This window comes from Calidris pugnax, unplaced genomic scaffold, assembly GCF_001431845.1.
Source record: "Calidris pugnax isolate Ruff unplaced genomic scaffold, ASM143184v1 scaffold180, whole genome shotgun sequence".
Lineage (NCBI taxonomy): Eukaryota > Metazoa > Chordata > Aves > Charadriiformes > Scolopacidae > Calidris > Calidris pugnax.
Window position 1 is genome coordinate 347,793 of NW_015090916.1, and position 15,988 is coordinate 363,780.

The following is a 15,988-nucleotide window of genomic DNA, read 5'->3' on the forward strand; positions in this document are numbered from 1 at the left end:
CGGCCCCCCCGGCCTTCGTGGTGCAGCAAAGAGAGGGGACACACAACCGCGCAACGAGAAGCACACGTGTGGTGCCAGAGCCACCAAATCATCCCGGTTTCAAAGGCTGCCTCCGGACTCTGCCGCTCGGCTCACGCGCTAATTAACATCTTTATGGAAGGCAACTTCTCCCAAGGGGGCATTTGTTGGATTGTTATTATTTACTCGGAGATGGCGCAGCTTTCTTCCCAACTTTAACTGACTACGGGAAATTAATTCTTAAAAAGCGGGCGGCGCCGCCTGCTCTCCCGCCGCCGGTTTTCCTGCGTGGCTGGACCCGGCAACAGGCGGGCAGAGCATCCTGCCAGCACCGGGAGAAACCCCAGCCTCTCAGAGCAGCTGCACCGCATCGGCCTTGCAAGCACAGAGCATTAAACCCACCCCCAAACCCAAAATGCTTCATTTTCCTCTCCCAAGCGATGCGCGGGGCCGTTTCCCGCCTGGCCGCAGTGCTGCGGGACGCGGGGGAGGAGGATGCTCCGGTCCCGGCGCCCGCAGCAACGCGGGGAGCCCCGAGCCCCAGCTCCGGCGCAGGGGGGTGATTTATTCCGGGGGCCATCTGGAGGCGGGGGACAATGCGGTCCCGCATCCCGGTGACCCGGCGCATTAGTCACACCCTCCCCGCTCGACCCCTTTGAGCGCGGCGGGACGGAGCATCCCCGTCTCGCCTCCCTTTCTGGGGGCCCTCTGCTCCCCCTCCTCCGGTGCCATCGGCGGCACCTTCCCTGCCGCCCTGCCTCTCCATCACCGTCGCCATCATCATCATCATCATCCTCCTCGCCTCCCTTCACTGCGGTTGCTCGGGCAGGAGCGACGAGGAGGGAGCGGGGAGGGCAGGAGCCCGGCGACTGTGAGCGGCGGCGGCGGCTTTATGGCAACAGGCACACAGCTCATTCGCCTCGTGTTCCGCGGAATATAAAAGCGCCGAAACATTTTAATTTTAAATTCTTATCATTGAATTTACTGCTTTTCTCTCGCAATGATTTGTGTTGCTTTTTAATTTTTACAGTCTCTACAGAAGCCAGATGCTACTGCCTCGGGCCAAAATAATAAAAACCCGCCGCAGTCGCGAGTTACAGAACAAAAAGGAACCGCGCGGCTGACAGAAGTTAATATCTCAATTTAACAGTGCTGCTCCGCTAATGATCCTTTGATATGTGTTTATTTAGAAAGGTCTGATCTTGACCTTGAAAGCAAACTAAACCGCAAAGTCTTTATGAGGGGAGAGAAAGACGTTATTTATAGACGGGCTTTGCGTCAATCACGGCGGCAGCTGGACCCAAACCCGGTGCTATTCATCGAGGGACGTGGTTTTTGGGGGGGTATCGGCTGCTGAGGAGGAGGACCAGGGTGTCCCCATCCCCGGGGCAGGACGCTGAGCCTGAGCACGGGGACCTGCCTGCGACCCAAGGGATGCGGGGGCTCCTGCCAGAGATGCTCCCCAGGGGGGACAGCATCAGCCAGGGGTGCCCCTGTCCCCACCAACCCCCCAGCATCTGCCCCAGCCCTTCTCTCCAGCTCCCAGAAAGAGTTGCCTTGGCCCCCCAGCCGTATCCTGCCCCCCTGACAGCGGTCCCCGGGCGCTGGAAGGATGCTCAGCATCACCCCGAGCTGCCCCGACAGAGAACGAGGGGGTTCTCCTCCCGAGGAAACCCAGCGCCACGCAAACCTCGCCTTTGGGAACACAAATCACACCACCTTTTTCGGGGCAAACCCTGATTTACTGCATGTCCACCCCTCGGCTGGGGGAGGCGGGAGCTTCCCAAGCCCCCAGTGCCTGGGAACGCGCTGCGGGGGCTTTGCACCAACGCTGCCCCGCGCCTTCCAGACCCATTTCTGCTCTTTCTGTTCAAACTGCTGTTGGAAGACATTCGCAAACCCCAAAGCCTTCTGGCTGAAGCTGGAGATGGGCCCTCCTTGCAAAGCCATCCCCCAAAGCCTTTTCATTGTATGGAATATCTATCAACATAGATCAATATAAACTGAAAATGTTCAGGCGGCCAAAGACGGAGCCTGTCAACGGGGACAAACCTTCCCTTTTGAGCACCAGGAGGCATTTCAGGGCCCAGAACACCTTGTAACACCAGGACGGCGGCGTCTGCGTCCTGTCACTGTCCAACAAAGCCAGGGGAAGATAGGGACATCACCAAAAGCCCCTCCTCACCTCGGCTGGGGGACAAATACCGCCTTTGAGCCCCTTGCAGCTGAGCCAGGGGAGCGGGGCGACATCGCACCCTCTCAAACGGCCTTGGTTTAGATCCCAAAGGAGCAGGTGATGGTGATTTGGCCTTAACGCAGGTGTGAAAAACGGCAAGGGCAGAGCCAGGAGAAACTTCTCCTGGAAAGGGGAAAAATGGGTAAGAGCTGGGGATGTGATTTTCCTCGACAGGATTTTCCCCAGCATGACCCAGAGCCGGCACCGCGCCAGCAGAGGGGACGATGCTCAGGGAACTGAGTGTGCTTGGATGAGCCTTGAGCATCCAAACCCCTCGCTCCCCATCATCCTGGGCCAAATCCAGTGTTCCCCTCCTTCAGCCCCCAAAGGCACAGATGGAAAAGCCACCCTCTTTCCTGGCAAAACAAACATCACTCGACCAAAATGCCCCAGTCTGGCCGGTACCCACAGAATCACAGAATCTTCTAGGTTGGAAGGGACCTTAAAGATCATCTTGTCCAACCGTCAACCTCACTCACAAAAATAGACACCCACACAACAAACAAGGAGCATCATCACTAAACCATACCTCCCAGCACCACATCAACCTGCCTTTTGAACACCTCCAGGGATGGTGCCTCAACCACCTCCCTGGGCAGCCCATTCCAATGGCTGAGAACCCTTTCAGTGAAAAAATTTTTCCTAATATCCAGCCTGAACCTCCCCTGGCGCAACTTGAGGCCATTTCCTCTCGTCCTGTCGCCTGTGACTTGAGAGAAGAGACCGACCCCCATCTCTCTACACCCTCCTTTCAGGGAGTTGGAGAGAGCAATAAGGTCCCTCAGCCTCCTCTTCTCCAGGCTGAATAACCCCAGGTCCCTCAGCCTCTCCTCATAAGACTTGTGCTCCAGACCCCTCACCATCTTTGTCGCCCTTCTCTGGACCCGCTCCAGCACCTCAATGTCTTTTTTATGGTAGGGGGCCCAAAACTGGACACAGTACTCAAGGTGAGGCCTCATCCTGAGGATGAGAGCTTCCCCTGGGGCAAATCTCAGCAGCGTTTCTGGCCGCCCGATCAGAGGGGGAATGTCCTCTCCTCTCCGACCCGCCGCCACCGCGACAGCTCCCCACATTTCCTCTTCCCCATCGGAATCTGGAGTGAAACCAGCTGAAAAAATACTTTGACTTTCTGCCGAAAACCTGACATATTTTGCCCATTGCTTTCCCGGTGTTGTTAAATTCATGCACTAGACACAGCTCTGTCGTTAAACACAGAGCTCCAGGGAGGAGACCAAGCTCTCACTGGCGTTTCTCCCCACTGGAAGCCACCCCCCATCTCCTTTTGGCCAAATAAACTCCCCTGTGAGCATTTCAACCAGCACATGAGTGTGGGCATGTGTTTTTCCCTGCCAGGGGGATTTTAGGGGACAGCAGATGATGTCTCCAAGTCGGTGGCATTATGTCCTGCCCTCCCTGCTGCCCGCACGTTTGCCTACGGGGCTGTGACATCCCACCCCATGGGAGACCAGCATCACCATCACCATTGTCACCGCTATCACCATCGTCACCATCCCGCCTGGCACCGAGCACCTGGTACCACCCCAGCACCCCCCGGCCCCGCAGATCAAACGGTGATGAAAGGAGCCTTTTGGTGGCCACCCCCGGCCCAGCGGGGCCAGTGGAGCCACCGGCTGCCGCCAGGCACAAAGCCGGGATTCGCAGCGTCCACTTATTATTCCTGCACCCCCATCATTTAAAAAAAAAAAAAAAAAAGAAAAGAGAAAAGATGACCGCCAGGCACAAAGCCGGGATTCGCAGCGTGCACTTATTATTCCTGCACCCCCATCATTTAAAAAAAAAAAAAAAAAAGAAAAGAGAAAAGATGAAAAGGCCCCCTCGGCAAACCCGGGGAGACGCGAAACGGTACCGAGAGCGGCCTCCCCCCAGTTCTCGAGGGGCTTCTTTTTTGTAAAGCGGGGAGACGTGAATCCCGGGGGGACAAAAGTAGCTGCTAAGGTAAGTTAAACCTTGTCGAGATGAACTTTCCTGCTACTTTTAATTAAAAGTTCTTTGGAATTAAAAAGGACACTATTCAGGAAAGGCTGAAAAAAAAAATTCATTGACACCAGCCCGCCCCCCTCCCCTTTTTCCCAAGGAAAAGAAAAAGCTGTTTTTGTGTGTCTGCTCACCCAGCCCGCACTGTACAAAAGGAAGCGGATTTGCAGCAAGACACACGAGATGACCCCCTGACCCCGAGCCGCTGAAAAGTCCTCAATGGCATAAATACCAGATAATCAATCACATACCAGGAGGGCCGGTCCCCCTGCCCTCGCCCCCGCCGCCGGGTTTATGAGCGATGCACTGTAAACGGACACCGGGAGGCCCCTCTCGGCATTCCTCTGCCGGACCCGCGGCCGTTCCCCGCCGCAGCGCCCACCCTCCCGGGGGACCCTTCTCCTCCCTGCTCCGCAGCCCTGGGGTGCCAGAGCCATCTCCCTGACCCGCAGCCACGGCCCAGCATCCCCCAAGCCACGGCGGCACGGCCAGTGATCAGGAACCGGGGAAAAAGCAGCCCAACCGACCGAAAATGTGCTTTTTTTGGGGTGTTCACCATCTTTTGGAGGGCTCCACGGGTTCTAGCCGTGACTGTGCCCCACTGGTTTCCCCTACGGAGGCTCTGACAGGCACCCCGAATGTGGGCTCCCAGGTCCCCCCCGTGCTCCGGGGGCAACAATGGACCTTAAAGCCTTGAAGGGAGGGAAGGAAAGAAAACACGTTTGCTGAGATACTGCACTGGTTCGGTTAAATGGGGAGCCACTCGGCAACTAAATTTGATAATGCTTTTGTCCGTGGGTCAGAGGTTAAATATGTTCACACTAATCCCCTTCATCTAGAATTAAAGGACAAGAAAGATTTCTCCGTAGCTTAGCGAGAGGGCTTTTCTCATCGCGCTTTAAATAGTATTTGCAGAGGAAAATTACAGGCCAGGCACTGCCCGGGACGGGGACGTGCGGCTCGGCCACCTTCCCGTCCCCCGGCAAACCCGCTTTCGGCAAACCCCCCCATGGCACCAGCCCCGGCCCCACGGCGCTGCCCCCCGGCACCGGGAACGGTCCGTGGGGAGATTCCCGCTGCCGGGAACGCACCCCAGGACGGGGGGTTCAGGCGGTGTTGCAGGACTTTACTGTCAGACAAAGGGGCTCTGTCCCGCACCCCCCAGCATCCCCCGGCTGGGGACGGGGCTAACGAGGCTGATGACCCTGCTCCGCACGCTCACTGGGAGCTCCCGGCACGCTGCGGCCACACTCGGGGCAAAACCGGTGCAGGACGGCCACTGCCACCAGGAATTAGGCTGCCATGTGATGTGGGCTCCTGATGGGAAGCACAACCGTCCCAGCCCTCGTTTTTACCAAAATAAATGTTTGCAAAACCCACTTTCCTCTAAAGACACCGACTGGTGTGGGAAGGGCACCCGGGGCACGAGCTGGGAAGCACTGGAGCAGCGACAGGCTCCAGCTGAACACTCGCGCTCGCCCTTCCCTCCCCTTGTACCCTTTCCGGTCCTTTTTGCAAAGAAAGTTGGCCGTGAGAGTATGAAAACCCCCAAGGCTTCACGCTTCGAGTGCTTGGGGATTGCTCCATCCCACCCTCCCTGGGCTCATCCCGACCCTCCTGCCCCGGCGGGGGCTGCAGCCCGTGAGCCCCGCTCCCTCTCCAGCAGCCGAAACCAAGCAGGGAATATTCTCCCCAAGGTTCTGACAAATCCCTTTGCCGGCGATGCCACGCGCGGCACCTGGGGCTCCAGTTGGACGCCTGTACCCAAAAATGTCACAGTGGCCACAAAAGCATCTTCATCGCCGTTATTTCGCGTTTTCAGCTGCCGCCAAAGCCACAACCCCCCAGGGGTGCCTCTGGCAGCAGCTCCCCCAGCCCCAAGTCCAGTTTTCCCAGGTTGGTGAAGGATTCCCGCTGGGCACTGCCGGTGCTGGAAGGTGCCAGGAACAAGGTGCCCTCCCTGTGCCAACCAGATTTGTTCCCCAACAGCCACACCAGTTTTCTCCATTCCCGTGCATCACAGGGCACTCCTGCCTCCTCCGTAGGAACCGTGATCCTCGTGCCCAACCCCAAACCCACCCTCAGCCTCTGACCGAGGTGCTGGGGGAGGGCAGAACGCGGAGGAGCGATTCCAAACCCCAGCATCCAAACCCCACGCTCGCATCCAAGAGAAATCCCACAAAGCATCACCCAGGCATCACCGCTCAGCATCGCCCACGCTGCCCCGGCCGGGCCTGGGGGCCAAGGTGAGGACAGGAGGGATAATCACCTCCCCGCTACTCCACACCACAGCACGTTATCCCCAGCTATGCAGAAAAACACCATCCAGAGGAATTTCCCCCAGAAGCCTCATCGAGCTGCTCTCTGAAAGCTCTCAGGAGCACCACCACGACGAGCCTGGCACATCCCTGCGCATCCACAGATGCATCGGGATCCACGGTGCCCAGAGAAAGGTGAATGGGATTCATGTCTGCGCAGAATTTACAGCTCCTGTCGCCAAACTTGCACCTTATGCTCCACACCCTCCAAAACCTCCTTAATTTCCAACCGGGAAAATCCCAGCGTGAGGTACGGCCGCAGCATCGCGGGTGTTTCTGGGGCGGGTACCATTTTGAGGCAGAGAAAGTGAAGCAGATGAAGGGAGATGAGACAAACAGGTAATTAATTGGACTAAAAGTGAATTTCCCAGGAGCAGAGAGAGTCGGCATGTGCCCATGTGCCAGCCCGGCCCCGGCGCCGTCCCCCGGCTCCCATGCACCCCCCAACCCATAATGGGGATGCTCCTCCACAGAAAAATGCCAAGTGCTCTGGCATTTTAAAAAAATAAATAATAAAAAAATGGAAAAAATACAAATCCTTCTGCACCACGTTAAAAACAGGAGCAGAGTATTTTTTTGGGGGGAAACAGTTTCCCGAGCAGCCGCAGGGACCCATCCCCGGGAGCATCCTGCCGGGTCCCCGCTGCCCTGCGCCGGGTTCCCCTCCCTCTGCACCTCCGCTCCCACCACACGGCTGTTTCGAATCTCTAAAATAATGTGACAAGTTAATGATGGCACAATTATCTAAATGTTTAACAGACATGTTATCTAAGTGAATCGGATTGAGATTCCATCCCGCTGACAATAAACATCAATGGGAGAGCAGAAAGTGATAGGCAAATTATCGCCAACCCTGCAATTTCAATGCTATTAAATTTGGAGGAATAACAGCCCTGAGGCCTGTAAACTCTGAATAAAATAGACCCTTGTGTTTGGCCAACTATTAAATCAAAACGCTACCAACATCCCGGCAAAAAAAAAAAAAAAGAAAAAAAAAAGGAAAAAAAGAAAAAAAAGGCAGGGGGGAAGATTTATAGCTTTTCAATTTTCACTACCACATTGGGTTTATTAACTCCTTTCTGCTGCTTGTGTCCTGGAGCCGGCGTCGCCAGGCGGGAGATGCAGGAGAGGGATGCGGGATGTGGATGTGGGAGAGGTGAGGGATGTGGGAAGAGGATGCCAGAGGAGGGGAGACGGATGTGGGATGCGAGAGGGGATGTGGGAGGGGGATGCAGGCGAAGGCTCCCGCGCATCCTGACCCCACAAATCAAGGAGTCAACTCTGTGCAGAAGAAGCCCCCCACTCTGCTGGGCGCCGAGCATGCCCGGGTGAAGCGGGGTGAGCGTCGGTGGCTGCTGCCCCGCAGACCTGGGGGGCCACCCAGCGCACACGCTCCCGCACTAACAGCCCTGGCGCACGGCGGGGAACCCGAGACGAGTCACCTCTGATATTTATAAAAGCGGGCGACGAGCCCGAGCCCCGTTAGCACGAACCCCGAGCATCCCGAGCCCCGGTGGCGCAGGCTGGTAGGGGGATCAGGCTGCCTTCTCGACGCATTTTGTTTTTTCCTCTACATTTTAGGAGAAGGGTAAGGAATTTTCCAAGCTCCCCCCACCCCCCCCGGGCTCATGCTGCTGGAAGATGAGCCAAAACAGTTGCTGCTTTTCCTATTGCCGCGGGCTGGGGGCCAAGGACAGAGTGCGCCCGGAGAGGGCGTTGCAGCCCCGAGCCCACGGGGCCGTTGGCAGCGCTCAGCCCGCTCCGTGTTTACAAGCACAAACTATTTTTTCCTTCCTTCCTTTATTTATTTATTTATTTTACCTCTGGTCGGAAAGCAGGGCGTAGGTTTTCTGCTGCTGGAGGCAGCACATGAACACTGGGGCACGAACACCGTCCTTCGGAGCAGCAATGAGGGCAACGGGGGAGAAAAATATGTGATAAAGCTGGGTACTGAATCCTGTCCATCCACCTGAGAAACAGCCCCACATGCTGAAAAAAACAGCAGGAGTCCTCCGTCTGGGCCACCCATCGCAGAAAAGCCCCAGCCCACCCAGAAAAGCAGCAAGTGGTCACGGACGGGTCCCACATCCACCCTTAAACACCATGTTTTCAAGCAAAGAGGGTGCATTTGGTCAGTCTGTCCCAGGCAATACAAAACCCTCCGCAGTTTTTGATGCCACCCTTGAAGGAATCTACCTAAACATCTACCAAAAACCAGCTATTTTTTTTCTGGGGAAAGCTGGAAGGTCTTTCCCCAATTGACCTACTGCTAAGGGCGAAGGGAGGGCACCCGAAAAAACACTCCTTCCAGGGAGATGCCGCTATTTGGGCAGGGGGTTAATTATAGCTCCGCAGGGGGGGAGGATGCTGCGTGCCAGGGCCGGGCTCTGCGTGCCACCGAGCAGAGGAAGCCATTCATTTCGGTGTTTACAGCCGGCGGCGGCGATGACAAACCTGCCCCGTGGGGTCACCGCGTCCCCCCGCACCGCTCCCTCCCCATCCAGCCCCCGGGACGTGGCGACCCACGGGGCTCTAACCCCCAAGAAACCGAGTCGATGACCAGCTCAGCATCCCTGGGGTGGTTCTGGGGGAAGGCATCATCAGGGAGATGCTCAAGGTTGCCTGTTCCCGGGGTGATGGAGCCCTGGGTACCAGGGGGAACTGGGCGCCCACCCCAGGATGCTCAGTAGGTCTGGGAAACATATGGAATAGGGATCCAGGCACTGTTTGCTCAACCACCTTCATCTCCCTTCCCAGGCTTAGGTGGCTCACCCCTGAGCAGGGTCTGTCCCTCAGCTTGGCTGGCTGCCCCAGCGCAGCCTCCCCTTCCTCCTCCTCCTCCTCCTTCCGCACCACCCGCCTTAAAAAGACCGTTATTGGTAAAGCCCGGCCTCCCGCTGCAGGACTCGGGACACGGAGGGCAATTACTTCACAATTTATGGACTGGTGCTGGGCCAGTGCGGCTCCGGTGACGGCCAGAGCTATTCCTGCCCCGTGACACAGCACTTCCATCGCTCCCCCAGCCCCCGGCCGGGCTCTCCCTGCCAACCCCAGCCCATTTGTGGCATTTCGCAGGGTTTTCAGCGCTGAAAGAGGAGCCTGTGCTCGGTCACGCCGCTCCCAGCGCAGCGCCGGGAGGAGCGGGTGCTTTTCCCTGCCTCAGCCTGGGTTTTGGGGGGTTTGAAAGGCTCCACCTGGGATGGCCCGGATGCCAATTCCCCTGTGCCCCGTAGCAAACCCTTCCCGGGCAAGGTGGCTTTCGGGAGACGCATAAAGGGCTCCTTGTGTGAGGCCGAAGGGCTGGAAAGCACACAGGCTGAAGGGCGGCAGCGGCTGAGGGCCGAGAGCCACTGGGGGAGGGCGCAGGGAAGAAACCACCCAGCATTTGCCCCACCATCATTCCCACACATTAGGGCTGAGCAAGGAACGCCACAAACCGGTGCCTCACACCCGTGTCGGGGTGGTGGGGGACCTGGGGCTCCCTCCCTCCTGCCAACACCGGTGCCAGGCCCCGAGCGGCGGCGCCAGGCCGGGCTGCCCCACAGCAACCGCTCCGCTTGGGGCTGTCAACCCCAACAAACAGCAGGGGAAGAGGCTTTTCTGTGCACAGATGGGTCCTGCCCTCCCCACAGCCCTGACCACGGGTCACAGGTCCCCGAGCATCCTCTTGGATGAGCGCACACCCCCCGTGCAGACACTCGCACACACCTCACGGCAGCGTGATGAACCCCCCCTCCCCAGCTCCAGGCGCAGTGCAATTAGCCCTACAAACACCCCGAAAATGGGGAATGCAACCACCAGCACAGGCTGGGGTTTGCAAACAACTCGTAGCTCATCACTCTTGGGCTCCCGAGCACCAAAATGTTCCCGACGAGGGGCGTTAATCCCTCAGGAAGCTTCTCTTAAACCTGACACAGTGGCCGAGCGCCGGGCTGGTGGTCACGTGTTGGTGCTCGTGGCTTGGAAAACCACAGGCGAGCGGCACAAGGATGCTCAGGTCATGCTCCTTCCACCAACATCCCCACCACCAGCCCAGCAAAACCAACCCGAGTAAGAACTGTGCAGCAAACGCCCTTTGCAGCCACCACACACAGACCCCAACACAAACCCAACCCAGACCCCCCAGCAGAGACCGCAGCCCACTTCAAGAAAGGGGCCGGGGCAGGTCGGGAAGTGCAAAGGGTTAATCTCTCCATGGGGCAAAAGACCCCAAAGGCAGCCCGGAGCGGGGACGGGGGGCACGTACCGGTGTGTGTCTGCCGGTGCGTCTCCAGGGCGTCTTCCTTCGAGAACTGGGCGCCGCACTGATCGCAGACCAGGGCCTTGGCCCCCGCTGGGGAGAGAGAGAGGGGAGAGGAGGGTTATTCCAGGGGTTCCAACCCCAACCTGTGTGGGGACTTTGCTGCTGGCATCGTCCCCTCCCCGCGGGACCCGGGCACCAGGGGGGCTCGTGCTCTCCACCCCCCGGGGGAACCAGCACCGTGCTTAACCCCCAGCCCTTGCACGTAACAGCACAAGGCACGATGAAGAGTTGCTTCCCAGGAAGAAATTAGATATTTGGGTGTGGGATTTCCACCACCCCCCAAAAAAAATCATTAAACATCAATGTGTTTCATTAGCTTTGTAACCGATCTAATTGTGATTGGTTTCCTGCCCCTTCCCGCGGCCGCTGCTGCCGGTACCCGAGGGGGTACCCGAGGCTGGTACCCAAGGGGGTACCCAAGGATGCATCTGGCCAGGGATGTGTCTGAGATGACTGAGCGAGCAGCTCAGAGGCACCTTCGCCCATCAAAGCAAGATATGGTATTGGGGGGAATTCTTAGAAAATCAGTATCAGCTCGTGCTGCTCGATTGGGGCGAGGCAAACAACAGGATGCCCGGCGGCAGATAAGCAACTTCCAGATAAAAGCAGATGAATGATACACACCCCGTCACAGGCATCGCTGCCGGGACAAAGCTGCGTGCCCATTTCTTAGATTTTGAGGTTTGATTCATCTGTCGAGAGGAGCAGAGTGGGACAGAGCAGCCTTTGGGGCGGGGGGCACGGCCCCACTGCATTTCCAGGGGTCCCGGCAGCCTCTCCCACCCCCTTCCCACCCCCTGGCCCCCCCAACGCGATGGGATTTGGAGGAAGGTGCACAGAAACGGCGACGGGAGAGAGGGAGGGGTATCACGAGATGCATTAAAAAGAGAATTCCTTCGCCTTTAAATTGTCTGGGTAACGGCTGGCTCGCAGGCAGAAATATTTGGCAGCGGCGAAATTAAAAGTGATAAATTTTCTCGCCAAGCGCTGATCGATAATAGAGGTCTCATCTGTTAATCAATACGACAGTCTGCCTGTTTACTGTGCATATGTTGTTCTCCGCCGCCCTCGCCGCGATGTCAAGTTTGCATTCAAAACAACCCGAGTGCGCAGGGGCCACATGGGCCGCTCCAAAGGGATAAATACGCCCCAAAAAAGGGGCTTGGTGGGGGAGGCGGGGAGGGCGGCCCAGCCCGCAGGTGCCCACAGGGATGCCCGGGGGAGCGTGGTGCGGATGCGGGTGCTGCTGGTGGTACCCGGGGCAGGGAGGGCAGCGCGGGGCAGAGGGATGCCGAAGCTGCCGGGGGGTGATGGTTGCCCTCCGCCCGGCACCGGCGATGCGCAGCCGGCAGTTGCCAAGGCAATGGCTCTCCATCGCCGCTCCACGCTCTCCCGAGCCCCGCCGCTGCCAAAGGTGGGTATCCATGAGGATACGGCCGCCCGCGGCAGCAACAGGTCCCCCCGGGCGGAGCAGCATCAGGGATGTCAGGATCCCGGGCTCCGGCGGGTCCAGGACACGCTGGGGCTGTGCCAAACGTCTGCTTTGCCTTTTTTTGCCCCTATTTTGTGTGGGGGGCACAGGTGGCCCCCCTGAGAGCCCTGCGGAGGCATGGCCAGGAAGGGCAAAGGCGGCCGGCATCTGGCCCGGGGAGGTGGGGGGGGACATAAAAAATTCCTGGCGAGGCAAAAATAAACAGGGGGAAGGGCGGGAGGAGCCGGGCGCGCTCGCTTACATAAGGAAGCACAGCGTGTACCAAAACAGCGGACCCAAAAAAAGCCGGAGCTGTCAGAACAATGAGTACAGACGCGGGGCATTTTACAGCAGGCGCTGCCGTACAGTTTTATTTACAGTACCTCTTATCAGCGCGGGAACAGCACGCCGCCTGCCAATTTCCAAAGGCCAGGACTGCGTGTTCTTTCCCTCAAGTAGATGTGTACTCCAGGCGGGGGAATTTTTTTCTCTCTCTCTTTTTTTTTTTTTTTTGCATGAACTACCACGTGAGACCTGGCTGTCATTCACTGCTCTGCACTCTGTGTGCGTACAAGAGGGTTTGACTTCCCTTGTGCAAACACCCCACCTTCCCGCAGAGGAGGAAAGCAGCTTTTGCCATCTATGTTAATTTTTGTGGGGGGGTGTGACGCCGCCGGGGGGGGGGGGGGCCATCAGCCTCTGCGGCTTGGGATGGGGGGGTCTGTAATTTTAGCCAGCGCCCGGTATCGCCCCCAGCGCAGAGATACCTCGGGATGATCTTCCCGACGGGACGGGACTCCGCGTGCTGCCAAGGACCGGCCGCGGTCGGGCGCGAGGCACCCCCCCCACCCCCCCCCAGGCACATTGATACCCGCGCCACAAAATTTATAGCTCCTGCCTAATAAAGGTCCCCGCGGCGAGAGGCGGACGAGGAGCCGCTGCTTTTTCCGTCCAGCACGATCTGCACAGTCATCACCCCCCCACCGCAAGGTCAGCCCTGCCCGGGGACCGCCGTGCCCCCCCCAGCATTTGAGATTACCCAGTTTCCCCCCAAAAGAAAGGCAAGGGGACGGTGCTGTCCAGGATGGGCAGCACCGTCGGGGTTTAAAGCCACTGTTGGGAATGGGATGCTCCAAAGGATGAGCATCCCTGTGAGCATCCCCATCGGGATGTGGGCACCCCCGTGAGCCCAGGGTGGGGGTCCTGGCCACCTCCCCTCACGCCAGGCACTGGGGGGGGCTGTCCAAAGCCAGAGCTCGTGGAGTTTCACCCACTCCCACCTCCCAGCGCCCATTCTCTTTAATTACTTTATTGGGCAGGAGGAACGGGCTCTCCAGTTTTAGATGGTGGGAAGCAGTAAAAGGCCCCAACCCGGCTCCTCCACCGCGGCCCTGCCCTTAATTGTGGGGCTGCAGCCCCCCCCCAGCTCCGTTTCCCACCCCTCTCCCTGCAGAGGAGCCCGGGGAGGGGGCAGGAGCAGCCGCTGTTGCCGTCCCCCTCCCCACCAGGGACAAAAACAGCCTTTTCTCACACCACGTCCCCCCCCAGATATCGATGGGGCTGGGGGCCAAGGTGCTGCGGGGAGAGGTGCTCCAAACCCACAAACTAAGGGGAAAAAAATAAGGGAAAAGGAAAAAGAGAAAAGGAGGAGGAGGACGGGTAGAAGGGGATGAGGATGGGAAATCGGTGATTTCCCGCAGGCGCACGGGGAGGAGGGGGGGGGAGGACCCGGCCCTTCCACACCACAATTTTGCCCCCCACAGTATGACACAACATCTATTCCTCTCCCTCCCCAGCACAGGGGATTAATAAAAATTTGGGATTATATATTATTAACAGGCTGTAATTGGCAAGAAGATGGAGGGGGGGGGGAAATATGGATTAAAAAAAAAAAAAGCCGAGTAAATTTATGCACTGTCGTCGCTTTACTACCTAATTAATTCAGTAATTTCAAAAACAATTTTATTTATGTTCCATTTACCACATCAAAAGTGCAAAGAAAAAAAAGCACCAAACCACAGTGATGCTAAAATAATACCTCAAGGCATCTATTTTTAATCAGGGGAAAAAAAAAAAAAAAAAAAAAAAAAAAAAAAAAAAAAAAAAAAGAGCGGGCCCCGGTTTCTATACAATCTCTGCCGGGCAGACCACCAACTCGGGAGAGCGAGGCAGCCGAGCCCTGCGCGAGTGCCTTCCTGGCTGCCGAAAACAGAGCTTGTCAAAAAAAAACAAATCCATAATGGCCTGAGGCTCCTCTCCAATCTATTTTCTGCTCAGCTGGTTTTAAATGAAGTTATTATGAGTCATTAAAACACCCGCAAGCCTGTGGAAGTCAGCCAATTACAATTTTAAATTTAGCCTGTTCTCTATCCCATTCTCTTGTTTTCTTCTTTTGCCCACATCAAGCTGCTTTTTGATTTTTATTATTGCCGTTATTATTATTATTATTTCCCTTCTCCCCTGTTTCACCCAAGTGGAAGAGACAGTCGTGAAAATCTCTGCGCTAGAAAAATACTTCGGAGAAAGCCAAGAAGGGCCCACAAAAAGCCCCAGCTGCAGTGGGCTTGGATTTCGGGAGGCAAAACCGGCTTTGCCTCCTTTTTTCCCCAAGTGCCATCAAAAGGCAAGAACCGAGTGTGAGGGGCAGAGCGAGGTGCAGGGCTCCGAGGGGGTCCCCAACCAAAACCGGGGGGGTTTCGGCCCCTCTCCCGGCCGAGCACCACCAGCATCCCTGGACCAGGGGTGGCTCTTGTGGGAAGGATGCTCCAGCAGCATCTCCCGGGCTGGGGAAAGCACCTGGAATGATGGAGTGGGGGCTCGAGGGTGGGCAAAGGGGAGGAAGAACCACCACCACCATCATCACCCAACCTTTGCCAGCCGGCGCCAAAATCACAGCCACCCACTCCCATGCCAGGAGAGCCGGGGGCATTGTCATATATTAAAAAAAATAAAATAAAATATTAAAAATTCAGATTTATAGCTCGGGCGCCAAAAAGGAGGCAGGTTCTTCTACAATTTCCCCTTTCCCCCCGCCCAGCCAGCGCTGCTCCCCCCGGCAGCCCCCTCCCGGGGGGAAGGAATGGCCGGAGCCCCTCCGGAGCGAGCCCGGCGCGGGGAGCGAGCCCGGCGCGCTCTGCACAGCCCATAAAACTCCAAACAGCCTCCAGACACTCCCGCAATCGTCCTCCATCAAAACACTTTGTCTTGCATACAGAAATGCGGCGGGGCGCGCGCGGAATACCAAATCAGGCCGTGACGGTGCGGGGAGGCGGCTCCTTGGCAACCGGGGGGGCTCCGCCGCCGCCGCTCGACAGGAAACAAAATCTGTCAAGCCTGTTGGGCAAATGATAAACATTAGCGGTATTACAGAAAAAAAAAAAAACCACACCACCCAACCAACACAAAAGCCGTGTAAATGGCTGGGGAGTGTGCGGGGAGGGATGGGGGGGGGGTCTTGCCATGTTCGCCCCCCACCTCACCCCCAGCCCAGGGGGGTCTCCGGCGCCGTGACCCCGGGGGAAGTTTGGGAAGTTCCCCCCATGAGGTGGAAAGCCAGGGGAAGCGGGTGGTGATGGCCACGTAGGGCTGGGGGGGTCAGCACGATGGATGGGCATGGGGCGGGGGGGGGGGAGGAGCCACGGAGCGAG

At 57.6% G+C, this 15,988-nt stretch overlaps 1 protein-coding gene across 2 annotated transcripts in view; it reads right to left on the bottom strand.

Moving 5' to 3' along the window:
* Nucleotides 1-15,988, bottom strand: part of ZBTB16 (zinc finger and BTB domain containing 16) — a 66,870-nt gene that overhangs the window by 10,914 nt on the left and 39,968 nt on the right. For both annotated transcript variants that reach the window (XM_014949627.1, XM_014949626.1), the window contains one exon: nt 10,814-10,900. In XM_014949627.1, coding sequence (XP_014805113.1) covers nt 10,814-10,900 — 87 coding nt within the window. The remainder of the gene's footprint in view (nt 1-10,813; nt 10,901-15,988) is intronic.